General features: G+C 36.6%; 2 protein-coding genes and 1 pseudogene across 2 annotated transcripts; 2 read left to right on the top strand and 1 right to left on the bottom strand.

Annotated features, from left to right (window-relative positions):
* Positions 1 to 2,392: 2,392 nt before the first annotated feature.
* Positions 2,393 to 18,267, bottom strand: LOC127412362 (inhibitor of nuclear factor kappa-B kinase subunit alpha-like). Its single transcript, XM_051648653.1, has 22 exons — positions 17,893 to 18,267; positions 17,542 to 17,646; positions 17,273 to 17,367; positions 17,057 to 17,174; positions 16,871 to 16,940; positions 16,690 to 16,778; positions 16,512 to 16,601; positions 12,691 to 12,815; positions 12,500 to 12,607; positions 12,261 to 12,396; positions 11,079 to 11,273; positions 10,857 to 10,959; positions 10,557 to 10,680; positions 10,319 to 10,470; positions 10,168 to 10,229; positions 8,997 to 9,106; positions 8,868 to 8,917; positions 8,589 to 8,697; positions 7,975 to 8,122; positions 7,695 to 7,822; positions 3,590 to 3,689; positions 2,393 to 3,485 (listed from the first exon to the last, which is right to left on the bottom strand). Exons 2-22 carry the CDS (start codon positions 17,644 to 17,646, stop codon positions 3,426 to 3,428), a joined length of 2,277 nt encoding a protein of 758 aa, XP_051504613.1. The 5' UTR covers positions 17,893 to 18,267; the 3' UTR covers positions 2,393 to 3,425.
* Positions 18,268 to 19,518: 1,251 nt separating this feature from the next.
* calhm3 (calcium homeostasis modulator 3) lies at positions 19,519 to 21,690 on the top strand. The gene is made up of 3 exons (XM_051648669.1): positions 19,519 to 20,089; positions 20,263 to 20,518; positions 20,769 to 21,690. The coding sequence occupies exons 1-3, from the start codon at positions 19,803 to 19,805 to the stop codon at positions 21,219 to 21,221; spliced, it is 996 nt and encodes a 331-aa protein (XP_051504629.1). The 5' UTR covers positions 19,519 to 19,802; the 3' UTR covers positions 21,222 to 21,690.
* Positions 21,691 to 22,031: 341 nt separating this feature from the next.
* LOC127412370 (calcium homeostasis modulator protein 1-like) lies at positions 22,032 to 25,497 on the top strand (annotated as a pseudogene).
* The last annotated feature ends 142 nt before the right edge of the window (positions 25,498 to 25,639 follow it).

The raw sequence follows: 25,639 nt of genomic DNA, 5'->3' as shown, positions 1-25,639 counted from the left end.
TTTACTACACCTCTGGTCATGGTGGTTTTTAGATGTATGGCGAGGCTTTTTAGGTCAGGTGGAATCTGTTATTTCTGATCCAGTTCGTTTGCTGGCTTCCGTGGCTGCAGCACGCAGTGTTGTTTGCCTGAAAACTTGTTCAAATCTGGCAACCCGGCGGTGTTGAAATACTACTGGTGAATCGGCAGTGGGCGGGATCACACGGGCCAAAACAGAAACAGAAATTCCGGCCCGGAATGGAAACTTAAATGTAGAATATACTGGCTGTAGCATTGTTATCGGAGAAGCCAGTATTTCAGCTTAGCATGTTTCCTAATTCTCTAATGACATATTATGGTCATTTTATGATTTAGTAAAGTAAAAATATTACATATAGCACCTTTAAAGGGTTAGTTCACCCCCAAAATGTAAAAACTTTCTCATCATCTACTCATCCTCATGGCATGAATGTGTATTAGACAAACAAAGATTTTTAGAAGAATATCTCAGCTCTGTGGGTCCATAAAGCAAGTGAATGTTGGCCAGAACTTCAAAAGCTCCAAAAAGGAGATACATTCAGCATAAAAGTAATCCATAAGACTCCAGTGGTTAAATCAATGTCTTCTAAAGTGATACAGTTGGTTTTGGGTGAGAACAGACCAAAATATAACACTTTTTTTTTTTTTACTATAAATCTAGACATATGCTATCATGATCATGCTATCATGATTTCAAGCTTGATTACACTTCTAATAGGGCCTAGCACTAGCACTCTGTGCATGCGTTAAGCACCAGGAAGTGTAATCGAGCTTTAAATCATGATTGTGCCTAGAGACTGTGATGGCAAGATGTACAGTGAAAAAGGAGTATCTCCTTTTTGGAGTTCTGGGGCTGGTTTCACCAGCTATTCATGAGTTCAAACTTAGTCTAGCTGTGGCGTGAATGGGCACTAAGTCACAATTTACGCACTACTAAATATTTGAGTGTTGCACCATTAAATTTAGGTAGAATGTAACCCTACGTATAAACTAAATATTTACAGAAGACTCCGACCAGGAGTAACGGATGGAATAAAAAAGCAGACTCATTTAACAACATCAATGAAGTTTTGCGCGACAGCCTCCAATCCTTTCGACATACATTATGATGTTGACATTTACACTCGTTTACATTTACGAGTGAAAGAGAGAGAAAAATAAAACTTTTAAGCGACTCTTCAGTATGAAACCGATCTAACGTTTCAGTTTTCAGGATGCGTCAAGTTTCTTCAAATAATATATAGGATATTAAAATGACTAAATATCTGTTTTTCCAGCCTGTTGTATTAGTATTTATTTATCACCCCTTATTTATTTTAGATACAGTTCCTATATATTATTTACACAGGGCAAATATACTATTTATCAAATCTATTTTTATTACGTATCGTATTTTAATGGGGATATAATTTCTTCCAGCTGACAGTTACTTGAGCAAATAAGGTTTGAACATCAACCTAACAAGATCAAATTGGAGTTCACAGCTTTTTAATACTTCTGTGACAAAATTTGAAGACTGTTTATTGGATAAATACAAGTAAACATCATATTATGTGACTACGCATCACTTTACGACCTATTAGTTGAGTCTTGACTTAAGAACAGGTGGTGCAACCGAACTAAGCACTGACTTAGTTACAAACTAACTAGTAGTTACTAAGCCCCTAGTGTGAACTTTACGTCCCAACTTACGTGAGACCTTACGCACAGCTGGTGCAACCCTACCCTGGGCACCATTCACTTGCACTGTATGGACCTACAAAGCTGAGATATTCTTCTATATATCTTAGTTTGTGTTCAGCAGAAGAAAGAAAGTCATACACATCTAGGATGGCATGAAGGTCAGTAAATGATGACAGAATTTTCATTTTTGGGTGAACCAACCCTTTAACATTGACAGATATTCTAATATTTGCATACTAAATCGTATTTGTTTTTATTTTTTATTTACGTCCATTTGCATACTGAATTGTGATTGGTTACATGTCTCATTCTAATAACAACACAGTTTGCTTTCTGAGTACGCACTAGGCCTGCCATTGGTCAAACAAAGAGAGTCCCGCTCCCAACTCACGGTTGAGTAATGTTGTTGGGGCAGGTCTAAATGGGCCCCTCAAAACAAACTGAGAAATGTTGTTGAATTTTCTTAAAAAACTTACTTACGAATGGTGTAATTCTAGTTGTAACTACATACTAAGCTGGGATAGAAGAAAGTATTTTTAACACTGAAAAAGTACATACTTCAGATTTAACATTGCTTTGCTGCCATTCAAGCACTGGAGTTTCCTATCTGGAAATGGCAATTATATTACCCATTTTTTGTATTCAATCAAATACTTTTATTTATTTTCTAAAAACATCTTGTATGGTGATATAAGTGTGATATAACAGTTTCATTACTCTGGTTAGAAGTCTTGTCACAACAAAGAAATGATATAAATGCACAGCATTTTAATTACAATTTATTTTTTTAGTCATGTATACAGTAAACACATTAAAACCTAAGTGTTCATTCATAAGATTTTTAAAGCATATCAGAAATATCCTTGGATAGCAATCCAGCAAGCCAAAAAAAAAAAAAAAGCAAAATCTTGTACATTAGTTTGTGGTGAGCTCTCTTGTGTGAAGCTGATCAACTTTGGACAAAAAAAAAAAAAAAACATAGTTGAAAATGTGACTTAAAAAGGGAATAACATGGCTAAACTGATGAAATCCTTATCCCAAAGAGGACATAACTATGGATTTCAGATATACCAACCTTACTGGATTACGTCTGACATTGCACCTGTGTTTGTGTGACAGTTGTCTGTTCATTTAAATTCATTCATAATGTGCCCACTGATGAACTGACCAAACACATATTTTCACAGGTTTACCTATGTCAAAATACCTTTTATCATCATAATTATCTTTCATTTTGTCTGTTTAAACTTTTAATTAGGGTCTCCAAATTTTTAATATTTAAAAAAGTGACTTAGTCGACATGACCAGTTTCATTGTTGGACCTTAGAACTGTCAGAACATTCACAGTGAGTGCAGAATGCAGAACTAAAACAACAACAACTAACTAAAATGAAAGTACAATCAGCCCATACAGAGAACTATGGAGTATGGAAATAAATACATTCCTATATTGTCTGAATTCTGTTTTCATGTTGATTCAGAGTCAATTAAAAATGCATATTCAAAATACAGAGTTGCTTCAACACTGCAAAATGTGATTTTAACTGAATGCAGACACAGATAAAGAAATCACTTTATGATGAACAAATTATACATTAAATGTATAAATTAAAATGATATATTAAATTATAAGTCAACATAACCTCAATCCAATGACGATAAATTCAGGTATTTAAAATAATGAACGTTACTTCCTCTCATAGTGTGTCAATTCCATGAGTGACTTCAAAAACGCTGTGATTTAGCAACCAGGGATTCATATTTGGTCCAGCTCCAGTCTTGAGCCTGTGTGGAAGAGAGGGAAAAATGTTCTGAATTTCATGATAAACCTTAAACAACATAAAAACTAACTGTTTCTGCTTTAACAACTTCATGCATAAAGCAATAACCATTATGCTTTCTGGTTTCTCCTCAGTTGTTTCTTGCAGTAAACTTGTAAGCTGGCTCAAGTAGCGCTGGTTCTCCTCGAGTAAATGATTGACTGATTCACTGAAAATAAAAGAACATTGGTTTTGAGCAGTGCTGTGAAAAATTTATGTTCCCATGTAGAACATACACAATGATCAACTTTTCAGATGTAATGTATCTGAATTTGTTTTAATATCGACAACGAAGTCTTCAATTCGCTGAGGTTTGAAACCCAGAAGCCTATGTCATTATAACAACTCTAGAGATCGATCAGCAACTACAACCACTTTATTTTGTCATCAGTTTTACTCAAAACTATGCTTTTTTTTTTTTTTTTACTGTTCTAAGAATACATAATTTCCATTGAATGTGGATTGGATCTGCTGAACACATAAACAGGTCAAAAGTTTAAAGAGAGCCACAATGAAAGATAAATAGAAGATAAAAAGATAATAAAGTTACAAAACATAACTAAATATGATAGCATGATGAAATGTTTTTATTTTGTACTTCTAAAACATTTCTGCACTCCTGTTTTTGCAGTTCAAAACAACAGAACTCACATTTTACATGTATGTACTGTATATAATAGAACATTACAAATTCATACTATGTATATGTTGGGCAATTCCACGGAAATGACAACCACATCATGTAAAAATAAAAATAAAATTTAAACGCAGCATTTTAAAATTGTTACCACGCAAAGCCATAATACCGATGTATCAGAAGTCAAAGTCTGCTGGTTTCAAAGTGTTTTGGATGGTTTCCCTCATCACGTAGCCTATAGGCAGTGCTGGGTAGTAACGGATTACATGTCATATGGATTACGTAATCAGATTACAAAAATCAAGTACTTGTAAATGGATTCAATTAACTTTTGAAATAATCATAATTGGATTATAGTTACTTTTTTATAGATTACATATTAGCAAGGCAACACGGTAAAATGTGAATAATTTATTGATCATTTTCATTATCAATATCATCATATTCTTACCCCGATGCGAAATAGTCTCACAGATGAACATTTTGAGCATGTGCTCCTTTTACGTTACAAAAGAAAGATATGCACCTCAGCTAAGGAATAGGTGATGGACTAAGTAGTAAGGGTTAAAAGTTAGTGTCAGAGTTTTGAGCTGTTAGTTTTGACCTAGCAACGTCACTTCTGTTATTAGGGATGTGCCCGAAGCCGAATACCTTATTCGGAAAGGCACGAATAATGACTTCAAAACGAATAACAAATTCATATGAATAATATAAATATTCAGACGATTGCTCATCCAACGAGCACAGGCATAAAGCGATATTTGAAATAAACATACAGAAAATTACAAAGCAATCATGAGTCTGTGAAGCCAATATTACTACAGTGTAAACCTTATGAATGAAAATGCGCATGGTGATTTTAAGTTCAGATCGGATGGCCGCATTCTCGACTCCGTTTGGAGTCTCTGTTAATTGTGCATGTCTTTGAAATCTAAGCTTGTAAAGAGTATTAACTATATCATACACATTTTCCACTACTTGAAATGTCTGTTTGAAATGTCTGATCACATTAACAACAAATGTTTCACACAATTCACAAGTAAGGATTTATAAACCAACCTGAGCGCGATGTTTAATTCCTGACCAAAGAAGTGATGATTTTATAGTGGAGCTCGACTGTAAATTGACCACATTTATATCTACATTAAGGTAATTATCCTGTTAAGTCTTTATTACAAAAATGTTTAATGCAGCATAGAGGTTTAAATACTTCATAGAGTGCAAATCTATTCAGAATATTCCTGCACATGGAAGACTAAAAAAAGACTTCGCATTTAATTTCTAGAAATATATAGAGGCTCGATCTTGCAATTTATTCCACTACATTTGACTAATTCTGCACATGTAATTTAACTAATTAATTATGTCCTCCTCAAAAATATGTGAACAAAAAATAAGCCTTGAATGTATCATAAAACTTTCTGATAGAGATTTACGGTGCTTTCAGTTTGTAGGCTATATTAATTTATTCTCACTTCTTTTAATATTCATATTTGAACTTGACATTTTACAACTGCTTGACACCCCATACCTCCAGAATAACATTGTTACTTGGACACTGCACAAACATAAACAAAAATGTTGTTTCAGCAGATATTTATGTCCGAAATACCAGGAGAAACCACAGTTAACAACATATTCCACAGTTTATGTAGCCTACATATTCAGCTTCATCTGGTGAGAAAAAATAAAGAATATATCAATAATATAATTAAATAATAATAATAATAAAAATATATAATAGTAATTATAATAATAATAATGATTATTATTATATTAAAGAGCACCTATTATGGTTTTTCAAATATTACCTTTCATGTAGTGTGTTATATAGCTGTTTGTGAATGTAAAAATTCTGCAAAGTTTCAAAAATCTAAGTGCACGACAAATGGAGTTATTGACTCCCAAAAGAAAGAACTGATTCTGAACACCTGAAACGAGTCGTTAGTAATTCCAGACTTACTTCCTGTACTAACCTACGTAATTTGGCAACAAAAAACCCGCCTCTGGTCTTCATTGGCTGCTCGTGAACAGCTTTGACCCGCCCTCAAACACTACACTAAGCGGTAGACCAATCACAACAGACTGGGACATCTGACCAATCAGAGCAGAGTAGGCTCTCTGAAAGGAGGAGTTTAAAATGAATCCTTTAGAACGGATCATTGAACGAGTCATTTTTGACACTGTGAAAAAAGATAATGCTGCAATTTAAATTATTTTTTGACCTTAGATGCATGTAAATCTATTGTATGAGACCTTTAAAACAAAATTAGGCACATTTAAAAACCATAATAGGTGCTCTTTAATAATAATGATAATATTTAAATATGCCTATCCAAGGCATCCTTTATATACAAAAGCTATAGCCTAAATGTAAGAGAGTTACATTTTAAAATTAGTGTTGACGCTCTTCCAGTTTAAACCACGGTCACATCCAGTTCTAACCAAATATAGATAATTATGTCATAGTAACAGATACAGATAATGGCTTTGCTGCACACCCCTACTAGATATGTTTTTAAAAAATATCCTTGTGTGACTCAGTGGAACTCTGCTGTTTTAAAATATTCTGCTCTTTTCGAATATTCTTGCTGTTCAAAAGATAAAATCTTGCAACATAGCTTTGGAATAGGCGATGGACTAACAGTAAGCAGTAAGGGTTAAAAGTGTTTCAGTGTTTTTAGATGAAAGCTTTAACCTAGGCAACGTCACTGCTGTTGATTTTATGGTCATTAATAAAACTTTCATTTTATGATTGTTTTATGTTTATTTTATGGTCATTAATGTTCATAATGCTGCTATTGTTTTATGCACTAAAAATGAACTTGATGTCGCAGTGTTTTGAATTATAAACTTTGACCATGCACTGTCATTGCTGTTAGATTTAATATTTATTTAATTTATGGAATGTTTAATGCACTTTTTAAAAATGTCATAAGGAGCTCTTTTTGTGAGGCTATTTTTGTTAGTAATAAAGAAAGGAATATAATTTCTTCTCAAATGCAACTCAACTCAACTCAAATGCATGTGACAAAATAAAATAGAATTAGCTTGAAAGTAATCCAAAAGTAATCAGATTAGATTACCCCAAAATGTAATCTATTAGATTACATTGCTGATTGCATTTTTTGTCATGTAATTTGTAATCAGTACCTGATTACAATTTCACAAGTAATCCACCCAGCACTGCCTATAGGTAAGTGCCACTTTCACAACGATCACGTCCGTTTATGGCGTTTTTTCCGCATTAACGTGTAAAACGAGAAAGAATAAAAATGGAATCTTACATGTTCTTAGGAGTGCCAAACTTCTTGATTTTGTGCTTTTATTATTTCTGGATTGTGCATGTGAATTAATAGTCTTTACAAAGTGTGTTACTAATTAATTATATATAAACCATCTGTTTTTCATATCGGCATTTTAATGCTAAAAACTAATATGCTGATGGCTTTTAATTTGGTCAATAATTGGCCGATAAATATCAGGAGCCGATACATCAGTGCATCCCTAGTAATCACTCATGGTATGGAAATTTACCCCTCGTGTGGCACTTGCAGTGACATGGGTAGGCGAGAGGAACACTGGGCTTGAGACTGGTTCCATGTTGACAGAGAGGAGGGCATCTCCCCACTCTGGCTCACAGAGCTTCGTGTGATGTTTTGTGCCTAGAGATGAACGCACATTCAGTTACAATCATTGTTTATTTCTACAGTACCATATTACACACACATTAAACCATAACTGTGGAAACTTTGTAATCACATGAATCCATTAATGTGCATATCTGACCCTGAGAATTTCAAAACATGTGACTCACACAGGCAATCTTCAGTAAGTGCCAGAACTCTCTCTGTCTCTTGATCTGCATCTGCATGACAGTGCTGTCTGCCTCCTTAATGCTCTCCAGCGTCTTCTCGATTTTAGGGAACAGGTTGATAATCTTCTGCTTACTCAAAATAATTTTACTGCAAATAACATAGACATAACAGCAATGGAATATTTAATCCATAACAGGAAATGCTAGAATATCATTACTCTCCTCACCTATTGGATAGTATATTGTTATATGGATCGTCACAATCACAATCAGATAAACTGAATAATATTAAAGCTGATGTGCATCTACTTTTTCAATATTAAAATTCTCTCGTATCCCAGGCTAATATGCTGAATCAACTATGAATAAGCAACTTGTAGGTTGCTTTCACCTAAAAGTGTAACGATGTGGCGCTATTAAAACATTCCTCTGTGTGTTTGAGCACCACATTCAGTCAGACACAGCAACATTGGCTCAACAAATGTTGCGAGTTTGTGACGGGCCATCTTGTCTGTACAACCAATGGAAGATGGGAGATTTGAAAACAGCAATTGTTTCTGAAATTCTGTTTAGTGGCACAGAAACTACACACTTCATCTTTAAAAGCTGTTTACCTGAGGTGTGCATATAGATCCTTCAACACCCTGTCTTGATTCTGGACAGTCTGTGCAATGACTTTCACCATGTCAGAGCTGTCACTGTAGCCATGCTGGGGGTCTGGCACTAGGAGAGACAAAGAACATCCTCCTAAGAATAAACATTTACCCACTTAACTCCCTTATAAACTGAGAAGTTCTACACAAGTCTGTTCATTAAGAGACAGAAGACCTTCCATTACTTCCATTCACCACAATGAACACTTATGAGCTCATAGTAGTAGGAATCCTACTTACTTTTGCATTTTACCTTCATCTGTCTGTAGAGTTCAATTGCTCTCTCCTGCCTGTGAGAAGACATGGTTTGATCACAACATTAAAGACAACTGAGATACTTCACTTGCATAATCACAAGAATTTACTCACAGTTGCTCCATGACATCTCCTTGACGACGAGCATAAGGACTTCTCTGGAGTTCAACAATTTCTGAGTGCAAAGCCATAATTTCCTCATCTAGGTGACCAATCTCTGCCACCTTCAAAAATAAAAACAAACTTTAAATTTGTGTTGCTTAAACAATGCCACTAGCTCTATGATGTGACATGAAGACTGCTTAGATAAGGCCTAAAGTAGGGGTGGGTAGAAATATTGATTTTCCGATGCATCAAGATCTTCATTTGAACAATCTTAATATTGACTTTTAAATCCCAAGATCGATCTTTTAGTCTATGCGAAACACTCCACTACAGTGAGAGGAAATCACTCACATTTGCAACCAAATTTCACGCTATGTGAATAAAATTTATATATTTGGCAACTGGCTGATAAATGTTTACATTTCACTCACCAGTAATTGTCTAGTATATTGGTGAAGTATTCAGCAGTGGGATCCTTTAACTGCGTGTTGAGAGTAAAAGTTGTTCCGTGTAATGCGTGTCCAAAGAAGAGATCCAAGCAACCCATTTGTCATTGAATAATGTCTCTTTAAATGCCCTTTCTGTTCTCTACAGTAAGTTGTTGATAAAAAAAAAAACAACAAAAAAAAATATTTATTTCTAAACATGCATGGCACAGATAAGATAAAGCCATACAAGTCCGGTCTTGTTATCATTCGCTCACCTACATACGCTCTTTACAGAAATGCTGGTTTTGTTAAAGAGACAGTACAGGTTTTAGAACGTGTTAAACAAATCAATGTAAATAGTATATGCAATTAAACAATAAACATCTAACAAAAAATATCTTTTTTATTGATTGAATACATGGATTTGTTAATAAAAAAACAACAAAATGTGACCAAAATGATGAAAAACTAATAAAATACAATTAGTCAAATGTATATTTTCATAATGAACCTAGTTAAAAGGTCCCCTGTATAATTAACAGCATTAGCCGGGAAAGAACATCTTTCATAGGTAAGCAAAAGGGACATTATAACTGAAATATACCCATATGAATCAGTATCTTATCAGAATTGACTCGAGAGATTGTGAATCGGAATCGGATCGGGAAATCTGTATCAATACCCAGCCCTAGCCTAAAGTAAATTATTTCTTAAAGGTTTCAAAACTATTGTGTATCATTCATCCACAGCACCTGTGCAAATGCAGCAGCTTTCTCTTCATTGTCCTGCCAAGCCTTCAGCATCTTTTCAGAGGCTTCAAAAAGGAAAAGGTCATTTAAGACTACTGTCACTAAAAATGCTGTAATGCCTATTCAAGGACATTTTGAGTATATAAAGACTTACATATGCCATACTGCATTTGATCACTGTATTTCTCCAAATCATACTGGATGCTGCTCTTAAAAAAATCAAGTTTAGCTTTCAACTGCTGGGAAAAGGAAAACATCATGTTCTTGTATCTTGTAAGATTGGTGTTGTAGCGGAGAAGGCTCAACCTACAAACACACACACCAAAACAACACTGAATAAAGTTCCACAGCACAAGACAATTCATATTTCTGAGCATAATAATATAACGTACATGGCTGCACGTTGGCCCTGGAAAAGGCGGCTGTAGTCCTCTCTGAGGCCACATATGTAGCTAACTGCCTCACCCCAAACCTTTTTGAGGGCACTCAGCGGAAGCTGAGTTTTGGTTTGCTGCACTGCAACAAAGAAATGAGGTCACAGTAATACCCAGGGTGGAGACTTTGATGAAGTTCCTTGGGAATTTGCAAACAAACAAATACTGAAAAACTCAACACCTCTTGGTCACCTTCGGCAAGCATATTTGAATGAACAAACTACCCATGCAAGTGACAAATAAATCATCAAAACATACCAATAAAGTTGACACTCTCAGAAAGAGTTCTATACGTTTGAGGTCCAGAGTACTTGGTCAAGCTCTTGTCAAACAGATATACGATGTAGCTGTCCCATCCTCTCTGATGATCATGTGTTAAAAAAATTAAAAATAATAAAGCAGCAGAGAATCATGACTGATTTACCAAAAATATACTTTTAGAGAAAGAGAACCAATTCAAGAGGACACAAATGTACTTACTACTCCATCGAGTACACATTGTGCAGCAGGCTTCCTGGGATCTAACATAACTCCTGTTTCCTGCAGAAGTTCTTGATTCAAAAGTTCGATTTTGGTCTCAGTCTCAATTCTCTGCTGCAGGGAATGGAACCCTTCATCTTGGTTAAGCAGAAATGAGTGAACCTGGGTTGTAGTCATATTCAAGATGTGCACAACCTATAAAATAAAGCATGTGTCAACTCATTTTTGGTGCTCAAATGGCTTTCATGACAAAACATCAAGAGGATCACTAAGCAAACTTATTGCCAACTAGGCAAATCTACATTCTTCCATATTGTGCAATAGAACTGAGATATAGTTTAAATATGCAGGCCTAATGTTGCTGATGAAATTCAAGACCTTTCCAGGCTTTTCCGAATACTGGATAGTTCGGATACTGGATAGTTTCTCCCCTTTCCTCCCCAATTTGGAATGGCAAATTTCCAATGCGCTCTAAGTCCCCGTGGTGGCGTAGTGACTCACCTCAATCCAGGTTACGGAGGACGAATCTCAGTTGCCTCCGCGTCTGAGACCGTCAATCCGCGAATCTTATCACGTGGCTTGCTGAGCGCGGAGACATAACGCGCGTGGAGACTTCACGCTATTCTCCGTGCCATCCACGCACAACTCACCATGTACCCCACCGAGAACGAGAACCACATTATAGTGACCACGAGGAGGTTAACCCAACATGACTCTACCCACCCTAGCAACCAGGCCAATTGGTTGCTTAGGAAGCCTGACTGGAGTCACTCAGCTTGCCCTGGATTCGAACTTACGACTCCAGGTGTGGTAGTCAGCGTCTTACTTGCTGAGCTACCCAGGCCCCCCCGGATAAGGATTTAAAATGTATTTTATTAATTTGCTAATAAATTATTTATTCAGTCTGATTTATGAACCTTTGACCAATTCATTGGAAAAAAAAAAACAGATGTGGCTTGTGTGCAAGTTTTACTCTACCCAAGAGCAATTTCTAGCCGATGAAATCTTTAAGAGCAGAGCATAACTAGAAAAAATTATATTCACTAAAGAAATTCCATGACACTTAAGATTTTATTAATTTCCATGACTTCTCCAGGCCTGGAATGCACAAATGTTAAATATCCTGATATTTCCTGGTTAGAAAAAACAGATAGCTAAAAATGCAATAATGCTATGTCAAACCTTCATGTACAGTATTTGATCAAGAAGAGAGAAGCACTGGGGCTGTTTTGTGTCTGGATTCATTCCTCCTCCCCTCTGTACTGGGTCCCACTTCAGCATTAGCTGTAGCAGCCCCTCCAAAGGCTCCAGTAGTGTCCTACAGTGCAAACACAACTAGTCATTTTAGAGATCCAGCATTGAAATCTCAATTAAAAGGCAAGGTCTTTTACTCTCTATTTATGCTACAATGCTTCTGATACCTGCTCAGATTGTTGGGGTATGGAAGGTGGGTGGAAAATCGAACCTCTCCATTCATATCTTCCACAGCCATTATGTCCTTAGGACCTTTGTTTCGTACTTTGCTTGTCCTAAAAAAAAACAAATATGTCTTCACGGTAAATGCATTATTTGAAACAAGTTTAATCAATATGCAGGTTATCAGGAAATGTACCACTGCACAGGCTGGAGGTTGTGAAGAAATGGCCGAAATCCACAGCAGCACTCAAAGATCATGGTGCCGAAGCTCCAATAGTCGACAGTGACTGTGTATGACTTGCCTTCAAACAGCTCGGGAGCCTGAAACAAACACCACCAATCTAATCACATAATCTATTATACAATACAATACTATGCTATGCTTTGTGAGATTATGAAAGCAATTAGGAAAACACTAGTTTTCATTGACCCTGTTTACATGCATTTAATAAAATGGCTTATTCCGGAGAAAGAAACGGGAGGTAAGAAAGAAACATAAAGAGGGTAAAGGCGGGGGTCACGTGACGCCATGCAAGGAGCAGACGTGTGCGCGACGAGCTCTGCGCACTTTGCTGAATTTTCGATTATTCTCATGTTATAATCTGGTAAAATTTGATACACCCAGTTGCACATTTGCCCTTTGTTGCAAAACATGGCAAAGAAGTCAAAATCCTCGGGCTCTGGAGACATTAAAAGACACTTACGTGTTCAGGATGAAAGCCCCGACAGGCCTACAGACTGGGGACTCGATTTGGATGGCGCAGCGGGAGAGGAGATCCAGCGTCAGTTGTCCAACATGTCATTGATGTTGACGAAGATTCTTGCTGACTTGGAGGATCTCGCTGTAATACGTCGATCGATTACGGTGATGGAAACAAAATTCTCTGAGTTAGCTACAAGAGTGACTGATGTTAAAAAATGAATCGATTTTCTGGAATCTTCGGAGAGGGAATTAACCGCTAATTCACCCACGACCAAAGTTGATTTGGAACATCTCCTTGAAAAGCTTGAAGATCTTGACAATAGAAACCGCAGGAATAACGTTCAAATTGTTGGAATTCCTGAGCATGAGGAGGGGAGAGATATGGTTAAATTCCTAGACGAGTTTTTCCCGAGTCTGCTCGACATAACAGGCCACAAGCTGGAAATCGAGCGAGCTCACAGAGTGCCAGCTCACAGATCTGCTGAGGGAGAAAAGCCCCGATCGATTCTGGCCAGATATCTGAGATAATCCGATAAAGATCTTCTGTTGCGCCAGGCAAGGAGCAAAGGGAAGCTTTCTAGGCAGAACCATAATATTTTCTTGTTCCCGGACTTTGCGAGTTCGACAAGAGAGAAACGCGATCGGTTCAAGGAACGTAAGAAACTCTTACATCAGAAAAAGATCTCGTTTGCTCTGATGTTTCCTGCCAAACTGAGAACAGAAACGAAGGTCGGTCGCAAAGTATTCACATGTTCAAATCAGGCAATATCTTTTATAGAATCAATGTCTGAGTAAACCATTGGATGTTTCTCATGTGAGTGGGCCTGACTTGCTGTACTAACTCTTGAGGAAGCTGGGCGACATTTTAGGTTTTTTGCGTTGGCTTCGACGTGCGGCTGGAGCTTGTTTTGTGAATAACACTTTCCTTAAAGAAACTTTTGCATTTAAGTTCCCGGACAGATTGAGAGTGGACACTATGGATGACCGCAAAATATCTACATGCTCACACAAGGGATGTCTTTTATAAAGCTGATTGTGTAAGTCATGGTATATACTTTTATGCAGCCTCTGAGTGAACTGACTCGATCATCCGGGGAACCGGGATGCCGGTTTTATTTCTTTTTGTATTGGTTCCGCCTAGCGGCTGGAGCTTGTTCTGTTGAATAACATTCCTTTGGAACAGCTGTTGATTCATCTGTTCGTTCTTCGTGCTTATTCCTCCTGCTGGCTGTGGTTTGTTTTGTTGAGTTTTTTTTTTTTTTACGAGACACTGGAATGATTACGTAATTCGTTGAACTCATAACAGCTGGCTCACTGAACATTCGTTTGTCTGTCCGAGGAATCTGAACAGTTTTATATCAGCTGGAATTTGTTTTGTGGAAGATCACACCTTTGAGACAGTTCTATGAATGAATATACACATTCTTTGTGTTCATTCTTCCTATTGACTGGGTTTATTTCACAAAGTATTTTCTGTTATGTAATTTTGCCTCACAACTTTTTTTTACAAAGTATCTCTATCAAACTAATCGGAAAAGTTAAGTTACACCCCGTTATTTTGCATTTACGCTCGGTATGGACTAAAGTGTCCAGATTGTTTAAATTGGACACTTATTTAAATGCTGCCTCGAGCATATGGCAGAACCCAAGACTGTGTATTGGCAAGTCTCCTTTCTGTTGGCCGGAATGGATTGTGAGGGGGGTTGCTACACTCGGTGACCTATATGAAAGTGGTGTGTTGAGATCATTTGAAAACTTGGTCCAACATTTTGGGATCCCCAGACCTCAGTTTTATAGGTATTTACAACTGCGCCACCTGCTTTGCACTATTTTTGGGAGTAGCAGACATCCCCCTAAGGAGTCAGATGCTTTGGGAGAGGTGATTGCGGCTTTTGGAAAAGGTCATGAGGCATCAGTGTACTACTCCCTGTTAATTCAGAGTATGGGGGACGGAGCCTTAACTTCTCTCAAGAGAGTATGGGAGAAAGATTTCAACTTGGCATTGGAGGAAGGAGTGTGGGCTAAGATTCTTTAAAACGTTAAGTCTGCATCTAGTGATGCAAGGGTGCGTCTTATACAATTCAAAATTTTGAATAGATTTTATTGGACCCCCTCTAGACTGTATAGGTTTGGTCTTAAAGACACACCCACCTGCTGGAGATGCCAGTCGGAGGTTGGAGACATGGCCCATGTTTTACTGTGGTGTGTCGAGATCCAGAAATTCTGGTCGAAGGTTCAGAATTTTGTGTGCGATGTGGTGGGCACTCGGGTTTCATTTTGCCCCAGACTTTGTGTTCTGGGCGATGGGGCGGTCATCGATGTGGGGGATGGCCATATAGGGAACTGGGTTCTGACATGTGTGATGATCGCCAGGTAGGTTATTTTGAGGGGTTGGAGGTCAGCTGGTGCGCCCCCATATTTGGAGTGGTGCACGGAGGTGGGGAGGGTGGCAGCTTATGAGGAGGTGTCATCTAGAAGGCGGGGAGGCTTGGATAAGTTTGTTCGGAAATGGGGCAGGTATTTGGAGTTTTTGGAGAGCTCTCGGTTGGGATGTGGAGAGTAATGTATTATAGTTTGTATGATTATTATGTGTTTGTATGTATGTATGTATGTATGTGTATATATATGTATTTATGTTTGTATATGTATGTATGTATACGACCACAGGGTTGTTGTTTTTTTGGGGGGGGGGGGGTTTAAATGTTGATTATATATATATATATATATATATATATATATATATATATATATATATATATATGTTTACATTTCATTGTAAAAAAAATTTAAATTAAAAAATAAATAAATAAATAAATAAAATGGCAATTTCCAAGGTTTCTGCAGAAAGGGTTGTGAAGGGTTGTTTTTCTTACACCGCTTAAACGAATAAGAGAAAGCCATTTAACACACCTAGGTTTTTGCCGGAGAGCACTGCTTATGTGGCCATGTAGGCTTATAGGTATTTGGAAGAGTGTGCATGTGCTTATGTGCTCAGATGCATTGGAGGAATCCCATAGTATGACTTAAGAGGGAACCATTTAAGTTTACAATAACAGGGGGGATTACCGTGATAAAGTGAGTAGTATTTGGCTGGTCATGTGATCTCAACATGACCATTAGGGTGTGCCCATCTCCATGTAGAACAGCTTTTTCTAGAAGACTGATATGACTGGGATTTTCATCTCATGTCAGTGTACATAATTTTTTTATATATATTTGAATAAATATAATTAAAATATATTAATATCTTTATGTGTAAATCTTTTTTAATTAGCAAACATTTTCTGAGTGCACTGATGAATGTAAAGACATACCAGATACTGTAAAGTCCCCACAAATGAAGTGCATAGGCTCCCCTGGTCCAGGTCTTTGGCATAGCCAAGGTCTATTATTTTGTGGACAAGCTGCAGAGGCATCAAAACAAGAGCTCTGGTTAGGAAAAAAAAGTTTATCTATGTAACAAGAAATATCTGGCAGTTGAATAGCAAATACCTTTCCATTGATATCTTGCAACACAATATTCTCTGGCTTCAGATCTCTGTGAATTATCTTATTCTCATGGAGGTATTGGATTCCAGAACCTGTAAATGTGCCATGTTACTTGCCAATCATCCAAAAGAGAGATGATAAAAATATATATAAAAAATTACAGTTTGGAAAAATGACACTTTACCAACATCATTGAGTAAAGCCAACACCTCACTCTCTTTCAATCCACAGCAATTTTCGGGTTTACTTAGCAACTACAAGAAGGAATTCAAAGAACAGAAGTGAGCTAATGTAGCTAGTATATATAACAACAGAAAAATATATGAGGGCACATGCGATTTAATGCAAGACAAAGGCAGGAGGGCCACACCTTTCGCAGGTCTCCCTTAGAACAGTATTCCATGGCTAAAAGTGGTAAATCATTCAAGGCAATGTGCAACATCTCCTCAGGCACATCCTTTGCTGTCACCACATTAAGGTGCTTTAACCTGAAAAAAGTGGGATCATCAGATGATTCTTTGCCTTGGACAAATCATCAATAAAATAACTCAAATGGCAAAAATTCCATTGTGATTAATGTACACACCTTTTCATAATCTGGATCTCTCGACTCCATCTGTCTTTGTTTTTTGCATTGAGTTCAAGGCGACAGAGCTTCACAGCAGTTTTTTCAGAGGTTTCCTGCAAGAAATTAAAGCACTTCTCAGAACAGCAGAAAATGGAGAAGGTTTGTCCCTTAACCCAATAGTCTGTTGTTCATTACAGACTGGGTAACTGAACAACAATACGAAACAGCACTGTAAACAATACATAGCACATCAACGGTTAGACGTAAGTAACATCAAAGAGCATCACCTGATTCTGATACAGGTAGACATGGCCAAATCCTCCTGTTCCCAGCCTCTCCTTCATTAGCCAAGACCCGCACACCTGATTTTGTCGAAAAGGAGGCTTCTCCATCTGAGCAAAGCACACACAACAAAATCACTGGCTAACTCCAATACTGACAGCTACAGTATTCCTGTCTGAACAGCATTTAGGCCCTACGGAGAAACGGATCATCGGTTTCTTCAATGTGACATTGACATTACTGATTATGATTAATATGTAAAAACGCTAATCTATGACATGGTAGTGACACTGTAATTGGGACACAATTACAGTAGCAGGTAAGCTAAATGAGAGTGTCAACTGGTAGTGACTTACCTTACGTCAATTCGTGTTTCTAACTAGCTTGAACCGACCACATCTGGTAAGGAAAACTGAGAAACGTGTTAAATGAACGTATTAATACATAGGGAATAACAACGCTATCAATTTCATTCTCAAAAGTGCCATCAGGTCGGTTGTCAGATGTGCTAACTGGCTAACTAGCCGCTCGTAAACAAATCGATGTAGGCTGATAGTCTACAATCTTACGAGCCTCCTACAAGTGTCAGCTTTCCATAACACCTGTCACAATAAAACGAGGATCAGGCGGTACTTGAGAAACAAATCAACTTAATCATAAAAGGATGACAGTGCTAGCGCACTTGCGTGAAAACTGTGACGGCGGCCACGCCAATCAACTGCTACTCCAGTCAAAAGCGAAACAATGTTTGCGCATGCGCGGCGCCTGGAATTTCATTAGGGCTGATCAAGAATCGGTCAGTACGAACTAAATCTACATACTGAATGTCAAAAGACAGTCCGTAGAGCTGATCTCTAGTTAGAGTGTGGACAGCGAGGCACCTTAAGAAAATGGTACCCGGTTGTTTTAAAAATAAGGGGCCGTCCGACCGAACGCGTTCTTGCGCTAAAAAAAGACGCTGCACAAAGAATGGAGCAGAATGCAGGTGTCCCGAGACGCGTTTTTAAAAGCTGAAAGGAAAATTCCGGGTTCAATACAATTTCAGTTCAATCGACAGCATTTGTGGCCCAATGCTGATTACCACAAAAATCGAGGTTCCAGTGAGGCACTTAGAATGGAAGTGGATGGTGCCAATATCTGGAGGGTTTAAAGGCATAAATGTGACGCTTAAAATTTTATAAAAGCACTTACATTCATTCTTTTGTCAAAACTTATGTATTATTTGAGCTGAAAAGCTGTTTAAATAGTTGTTTTTACGGTCGTATTAGGGTTTACAGCTTTGCATCGCCATGGCAACAAAGTTGTATAATTGGATATCATTTTGCACAGAAAAGGTTAGTAAGCTATTTTACCACACTAATATCATCTTAACACGCTATACTTTTGAAATAATGAGTATTTTAACGTTTACCGATTGGCCCCATTCACTTCCATTGTAAATGCCTCACTGTAGCCTACTACAGATGTCTTTTTAGAAGAGATGTAGGGTCAAGTTCTCAGTAGTAAAAGCGTGTGACAAATTTGTGCCACACGAGGTCGCAATCTCTCCTCAAGTTAGAAAATATAACACAGAGCGTGTTTATGTCAGATTACATCTATTTGCTACTTGATAGTTTCGAACATTGTTTTGAACGTTACTCCTGATGACCATACAATGCGGTTATTATTGTGAAGAGAGGAAAAAAAAGAATAATAAATAGCCTTTTTTCTCACCAGACAAATTTATTTCACTGATAAAATGTTGCATTTGATCTGAATTATTTTATTTGATGGCTCCACATGTAGGATATATATATATATATATATATATATATATATATATATATATATATATATATATATATATAAACGAAAGGATTATCCTTATTGTAAAGCAGTTTTATGTAAGGAATTTGTGCGCACCTTTGGGTGTGGCCAAAGATAACTTCAACAGGTGCGTGCGCCCTGCATGAACCATCACACTTGATAAAGAGGTGTAGAGTGCTAACAATTGGGAAACTATCGTTTAATTTATTGAAAGGTTGTTTGTACTTGATCCAGTTATAAATGCAAGTCTAATTTACACATTTTGAAGTCACCGGTTTTTGTTTTGGTTTTTGGTTTTTTTTGGTTGAATTTTGATTTTATTGTACAGACGTGAACAGCGCAGATACAGTACCACAACAAAGCTATTGGCGATCATTGTCAGATAAGTACATTTGACACATCATCACCCTCTAAGAATCATATTTATTTGATCTTATCGCTAAAAGGGAAACTGTAATTAATGGATCGTTTTAAGTTGGTTCTGCAGTATTTTCAGTCAAATTCCGAGTCCATCTCCAATGGTATCTGTATAATATTGTCCTTGATAAGCGTCAAGCTGTACACAAGTTTTGATTTCAACTGCCCCTGTTTACCGCAATACAATAAGATGTACGCCATGGGGGTCATGTTCGTACCGCCAATTATATTGTTCTGTTTGGGAGTATTAGTTAATCGTCATACAGGGGTGTTGATGGAAGAATGGGTCAGACCCACTGGGAGGAGGACAAAAAATCCGGCAGTGGTTAAGTAAGTTTTTATTAATTTTTTTTAATGTAAAGCTACAGCAATAAAAAAACTTTCTAATTGATTAGAGTAGACATAGCATTTTATCATTAAATGTTTGTAAGCACGATTATAACCTTGAAAAAAGTATTCTATAGACTTGCAATGATTGACAAAAAAACAACAACTTCTCCCAGATTTCTGCTTTCATCAATGTTGCAACGGGCCCTTCTGGCTCCCATGGTCTGGATCCTAATGACGCTCCTGGATGGAAAATGTTTCATCTGCGCATTCAGTATGAATGTTGACCCCAAACATTTTACTGGCATCCCCAATAGCACTAGCCTGGAACTGATAAAGATCATGGCTAAGGTGCCCTGCAAAGAAGATGTTATCTTCAAGAACAGCAGTTTTCGGAAAGCTGTGTCACGATATGTGCGTTGTTACTCCCAAGTGAGTTGGTTTTCTCAAAGCCTTTAGATTGTTTCGGTGCTTACATAGCCTTTAGTCAACCAACTAGCTGCTATGCACGTTTGAGCTGTACAAAGTTCACAGGAAAAGACCTTTTAGAAAATCTCTGGGTTGTTAAAGTCCTACACACATTTCAGGTCTGTTTGCAGACTGACATGGTTGTCATGCTTTGCATAACCAGGTGATTCATGAATCATCTATTATTCTTCTGCCATTTTTCTTCTTCTCTAAGGCAATAGGCTGGTCAATCCTCCTCATCCTTATCTTTTTGGGTGCTGTGGGTCGAATCATGAAGCCTTGCTTCAATCACGCCACTTTTCTGCAGACCCGTTACTGGAGCAATTACCTGGACATTGAGCAGAAACTCTTCGATGAGACCTGTGTCCTCCATGCCAGAGACTTTGCCAGAAAATGTGTGGTGCAGTTTTTTGAGAGCATGCGAGAAGATACAACTCTGAGACTGCCCCTCTCGAGTGCACTCGGACCCGGCACAATTCAGAAGGAATATGAAGAGGAAGAAGAAGAGCGTCTGTATGGTATAACGAGACACGATCAAGTGGATAATTTGCTACAAACCTGGTACCAGTGCAAACCAGAGCTGAATGTGACCAGGATGGCCTATAAACCCAAAGTGTGTATCACTTGGGAAGATCGCAATGGAAAAGCAATATTCTCTGAAGTGTAAAACTGAGAAGCACAAATCATCTCTGAACTTTAGATTCATGCTAAATGTTAATAATGATGCTCAAAAATGTTGATGAACCCTTTGAATTGTAATGTTCTGAGAAGTTTGTATCAAATTATTGTCAATTTAGTAACTCTTGTGTTAACCAACTTAAAGAGCTTGCAGGCTGGTGCATTTGTCTATGCTGGAATTTAGTTTGTGTAATTTTGCATGTCTCCATCCACACACATTACACAACAACTGCATGGCTCAGATGCAAATGACTGCCGAACCTAGTCAGCACCTGAAAAAATAATAGGCCTTTTATATATTAAATAATATAGAACATAGAATTAATGAATAATGTTGATATTTCCTGTATGTTGTTTGAGTTTAGCAGCATGGCAGGTAAACCAGTGTCATAGAATGCCTTTTTTGTAACCCTTTAAAACCAAAAAGCCCATGTCCTTGCCTGGAAATATACTTTTGCCTTCAGTCCACATTTTGAGTAGTGATGTTTTATTTTGTCTTAATTACAAATTATTTTGTATGTAATCATTAACTTAAGCAATGGACAATGTAAGGGTGAAAAGTTTAGAGCCTACAGAGGAGGGGCCTGTCACTGATGCGCATTCATGCATTAGGGCGACCGGACGAACGTGTCACCACTTACTGCTTAACTTAGCTCGAGTAGTTTCTTTTCTTTCTGACAAGATCATATTGTAGGTAAGTCTATTATATGTTATGCTTTATTTATAACTAACTGTCGCACTAATTCTTCTACAAACTAATATTCTACTCCACTCTTAAAGGTGAACTACCTTTTTCAAAATGGATAAGTTTCGGATTATGGTCCAGTTCTTGCAAGCCAATCAAGAGTCCTTCATGAATGGCATCTGTGGGATAATGGCTCTGGCAAGTGCTCAAATGTATTCCTCTTTTGAGTTCACCTGTCCTTGCCTCCCCGACTACAATTACGCGTATGGAATCGGCATTCTCGTTGTTCCGCCGATATGGTTCTTCTTACTTGGATATGTACTTAACAACAACATATCAGTGTTAACCAAAGAATGGAAGAGACCAGTTGGAAAGCGTAAGAAAGATCCGTCGGTTTTGTGATACATGTTTAGCTCCATGATGCAGCGCGCTCTCATTGCCCCGGCTGTGTGGATAGCTGTGACTTTAATGGATGGAAAGAGTTTTCTGCGCACTTACAGCACCACGATAGATTTATCAGAGTTCATTAACCAGAGCTATCAAAGTTTATCCAAACAGGAGCTCCTGAAATTACAGGTAAAGATTCCATGTAAAGACGTGTTTGATGGGCATGAGGTCATCTCCAGAGAAGCGGCCACGAGGTATATTTGCTGTTTGTCACAGGTAATGGCATTATTCCTTAACTTCACCTACATGGGTCAAAGATGTCATGCTCATTTTTTGTCTGGAGATATTTAGTTAATGAAAAATGCATAATACATGGAATTCACACAAAACAATTCCTTGAATACACATATTTAACCCTTAAATGCATGGAAATTTCACCAAACACTCTTACGTATTCGGATGGATCCACAAAATGCCCAGATATTTTTTTATATATTTTGATGTTTTATTGTTCATATATCTAAGAGATAATGCAACAAATCAGGACAAATATAGAACAGTATTCATTACTTAAGCACTGAAAACTGGCTGTCAAACATATATTGAGCTACACATAACACAAAATCTACACATAAGCTACACATGAGTATTTTCTCAGGCACTCGTTGAGCCTAAATAGATGCACAACTTACATAATTTCAGTAGTACACCCAAAATGACAATAGTCATATCACACTGTTCATGTGTTGTACTTGCTATAGTTTACTTCCATGTTGTTTCTTCATCAAATAGCAATGTCAAACATAAATCAAGTCTGTAAGCGATTGACTTGATTTACATTTGACATTGCTATTTTATGAAGAAAACCACCCTGAGTAAGAAATAACATGTATAATATGTATGAGTACACGCATATGGGATACTGATAAATCTCTGTTGTTGTTAATTAACTGTTGCACAGAAAATCAATGTAATATAGTATTTATTTGTATGAATATAGCACTAATTCCACTTGTAATAAAAATAAATAGAAATCCTGTAATAGTAAATATATGAAATAATCATAAAAATATAATTTATGCAAGTGCAAAAATAAATAAATAAATAAATAAATAAAATAAAATTCCACACTCATACATACCTAGGGTCCCTAATGACCCTATAAATTTTTTTGTACTTAAACCACTATAAAAACCTTTGCAAAAAAAAAAAAAAAAAAAATTTTGTGTGTTACACTATTTATAAGAGAGAGATTGAGGAGTCAAGGTCTGGTCACAGCTCAAAAAATGGATGAGGTACGGGGGGTGGAATGAGGTCCCGGGTCAATGAACATATAATTTCTTCAGTCATTTTTATATATTTGAAAGTTAAAAATATCTAAGTGGTTTAACCGTTTAGAAAATTTTTGTTAAAACCTGAAACAATTTTGTTTAAAAATATGATTAATATAAAAAAAAAGTTTGTTCAACAAATCAGTCAGATGGTGTAACCACCATGCAGGTAGCAATTCTATTGTCATGTGACCACTCTGCTGTTCGTTGTGTTCAAGGAGTAAGGAAAGTATTTTAAAAACTTTTACTTGATGGTTACACCACTTCGCATTTTTTTAAGTCATTAAATCAAGTTTTTGTACAAAATGCTATAAATGTTTTTCAAAAATCTGTGAAACCAACATAGGTAGACATTTCTAAAAAGATCTCTAATTTAAATAATCTCAGACAACCTTATTTGTCAATGACCAGTTCACACAAAGCATTTACCTGAATATAGTTCTTCTATGATGACCATGTTTTCAATTTCTGATTTGAAAATCATTTTAATATCATGTCATGTGGTGTAAACGTCCAATCAAAGTCTCATTAAAAGCTGACATTTAAAAAAATACAATAATTGTTGACATGAGTAATGCAGAATAATCTTTTATTATTATTTCTAAAAAATAAAAAATAAAAATAAGCAGTGAAACCATATAAAATAATAATATTTGAAAACCTTTGGTCCACCAAATCAAATCAGCCCCTAACCGGGCTTACAGTTTTTGAAATAAATAAATAAATAAACCTATGAATGGCTTACTTAAAGCTGTCTCTGAAAATATTTTAACACAGAAAAAGTTACATCAGCTTTATTACCATTTACTTGATGGTTACACCACATGACATTTTTTAAAGTCATTATTTATTTATTATTCTTGTAAAAAAAAAAAAAAAAAATGAAACAAACATGGACACAAATATTACATTTCTAAAAACTTGACTTTTAAAAAGATTTCTAATCTCTGATATCTTGGACACATTTTTCAACAAACCACTTATATATTTGTATTTTATTGATTAAAATATTGAAGCCATATTGCCATAATATTGCATGCATAATACATCTTTTGTAATGTTATTTCTTCTTTAGGCCTGTGGGTGGACCTTTTTAATGATAATAACTTTGGCAGCCTTCTTGATAAGGGCAATCAGACCTTGCTTCACACAAGCCGCTTTCCTTAAAACCAAATATTGGTCGCACTACATCGATACAGAGCGCAAATTATTCGACGAAACATGCAAAGAACACGCCAAGAGCTTCGCCAAGGTCTGCATACAGCAATACTTCGAGAGCATCAGTGGTGAAATTGTTTCACACTTGCAACTTCCTGAAAAGAAAGGAAAAGAAGACAAAAATGATGACGGAGAAAAACAGAAAAGTGATGAGGAAAAGCTTCTTGGGATCCGTAAAGAAGAAGACATGAATAAAGTCCTGTGGAACTGGCATGAACGTAAACCCGCGCTATTGCTGAGTAAACAAGCTCAAGAAGCAAATGGGCATGCGCATTCGGTTACGGACGGCTTTTCGGATAAGTACAACACTCGGATACATATGAAAAAAACAGCTGTGGCATACTACTCAAAAGTCTGACTTTTTTTTTTATAACTTTATTTTTAAGTATGGAATGAAGTGCAATATCAGGCTACTGACTGTAATCTCATAGGTTATAGTTCTAATTATTGACTTTTTTAAATTAACATCCTGAGACCCATTCTACTATGAAAAACATATGTTTATTAATATATGAGACCATAATTACCCATTTTAAAGCCCAGGTGTGTAACTTAAAGGTTTAATAATAGGCCTTATAATAATAATAATAATAATAATAATAATCATAATCATAATAATCTCCTATATAATAATAAAAATTGAATAAATGTTTTAAAAACTTTATTAATGTTGCTTGTGCGCCAAAGCAAATAATGATGGCAATCCTAATTTTTTTTTTAATTTTTTTTTTTTGTTTGTTTTTTTTTTTTGTTTACAGGAGGTTACCTATACTTTTGAACAATACA

Source organism: Myxocyprinus asiaticus, chromosome 21 (genome assembly GCF_019703515.2).
Source record: "Myxocyprinus asiaticus isolate MX2 ecotype Aquarium Trade chromosome 21, UBuf_Myxa_2, whole genome shotgun sequence".
NCBI lineage: Eukaryota > Metazoa > Chordata > Actinopteri > Cypriniformes > Catostomidae > Myxocyprinus > Myxocyprinus asiaticus.
This window is presented reverse-complemented; position numbering and strand designations above follow the sequence as displayed.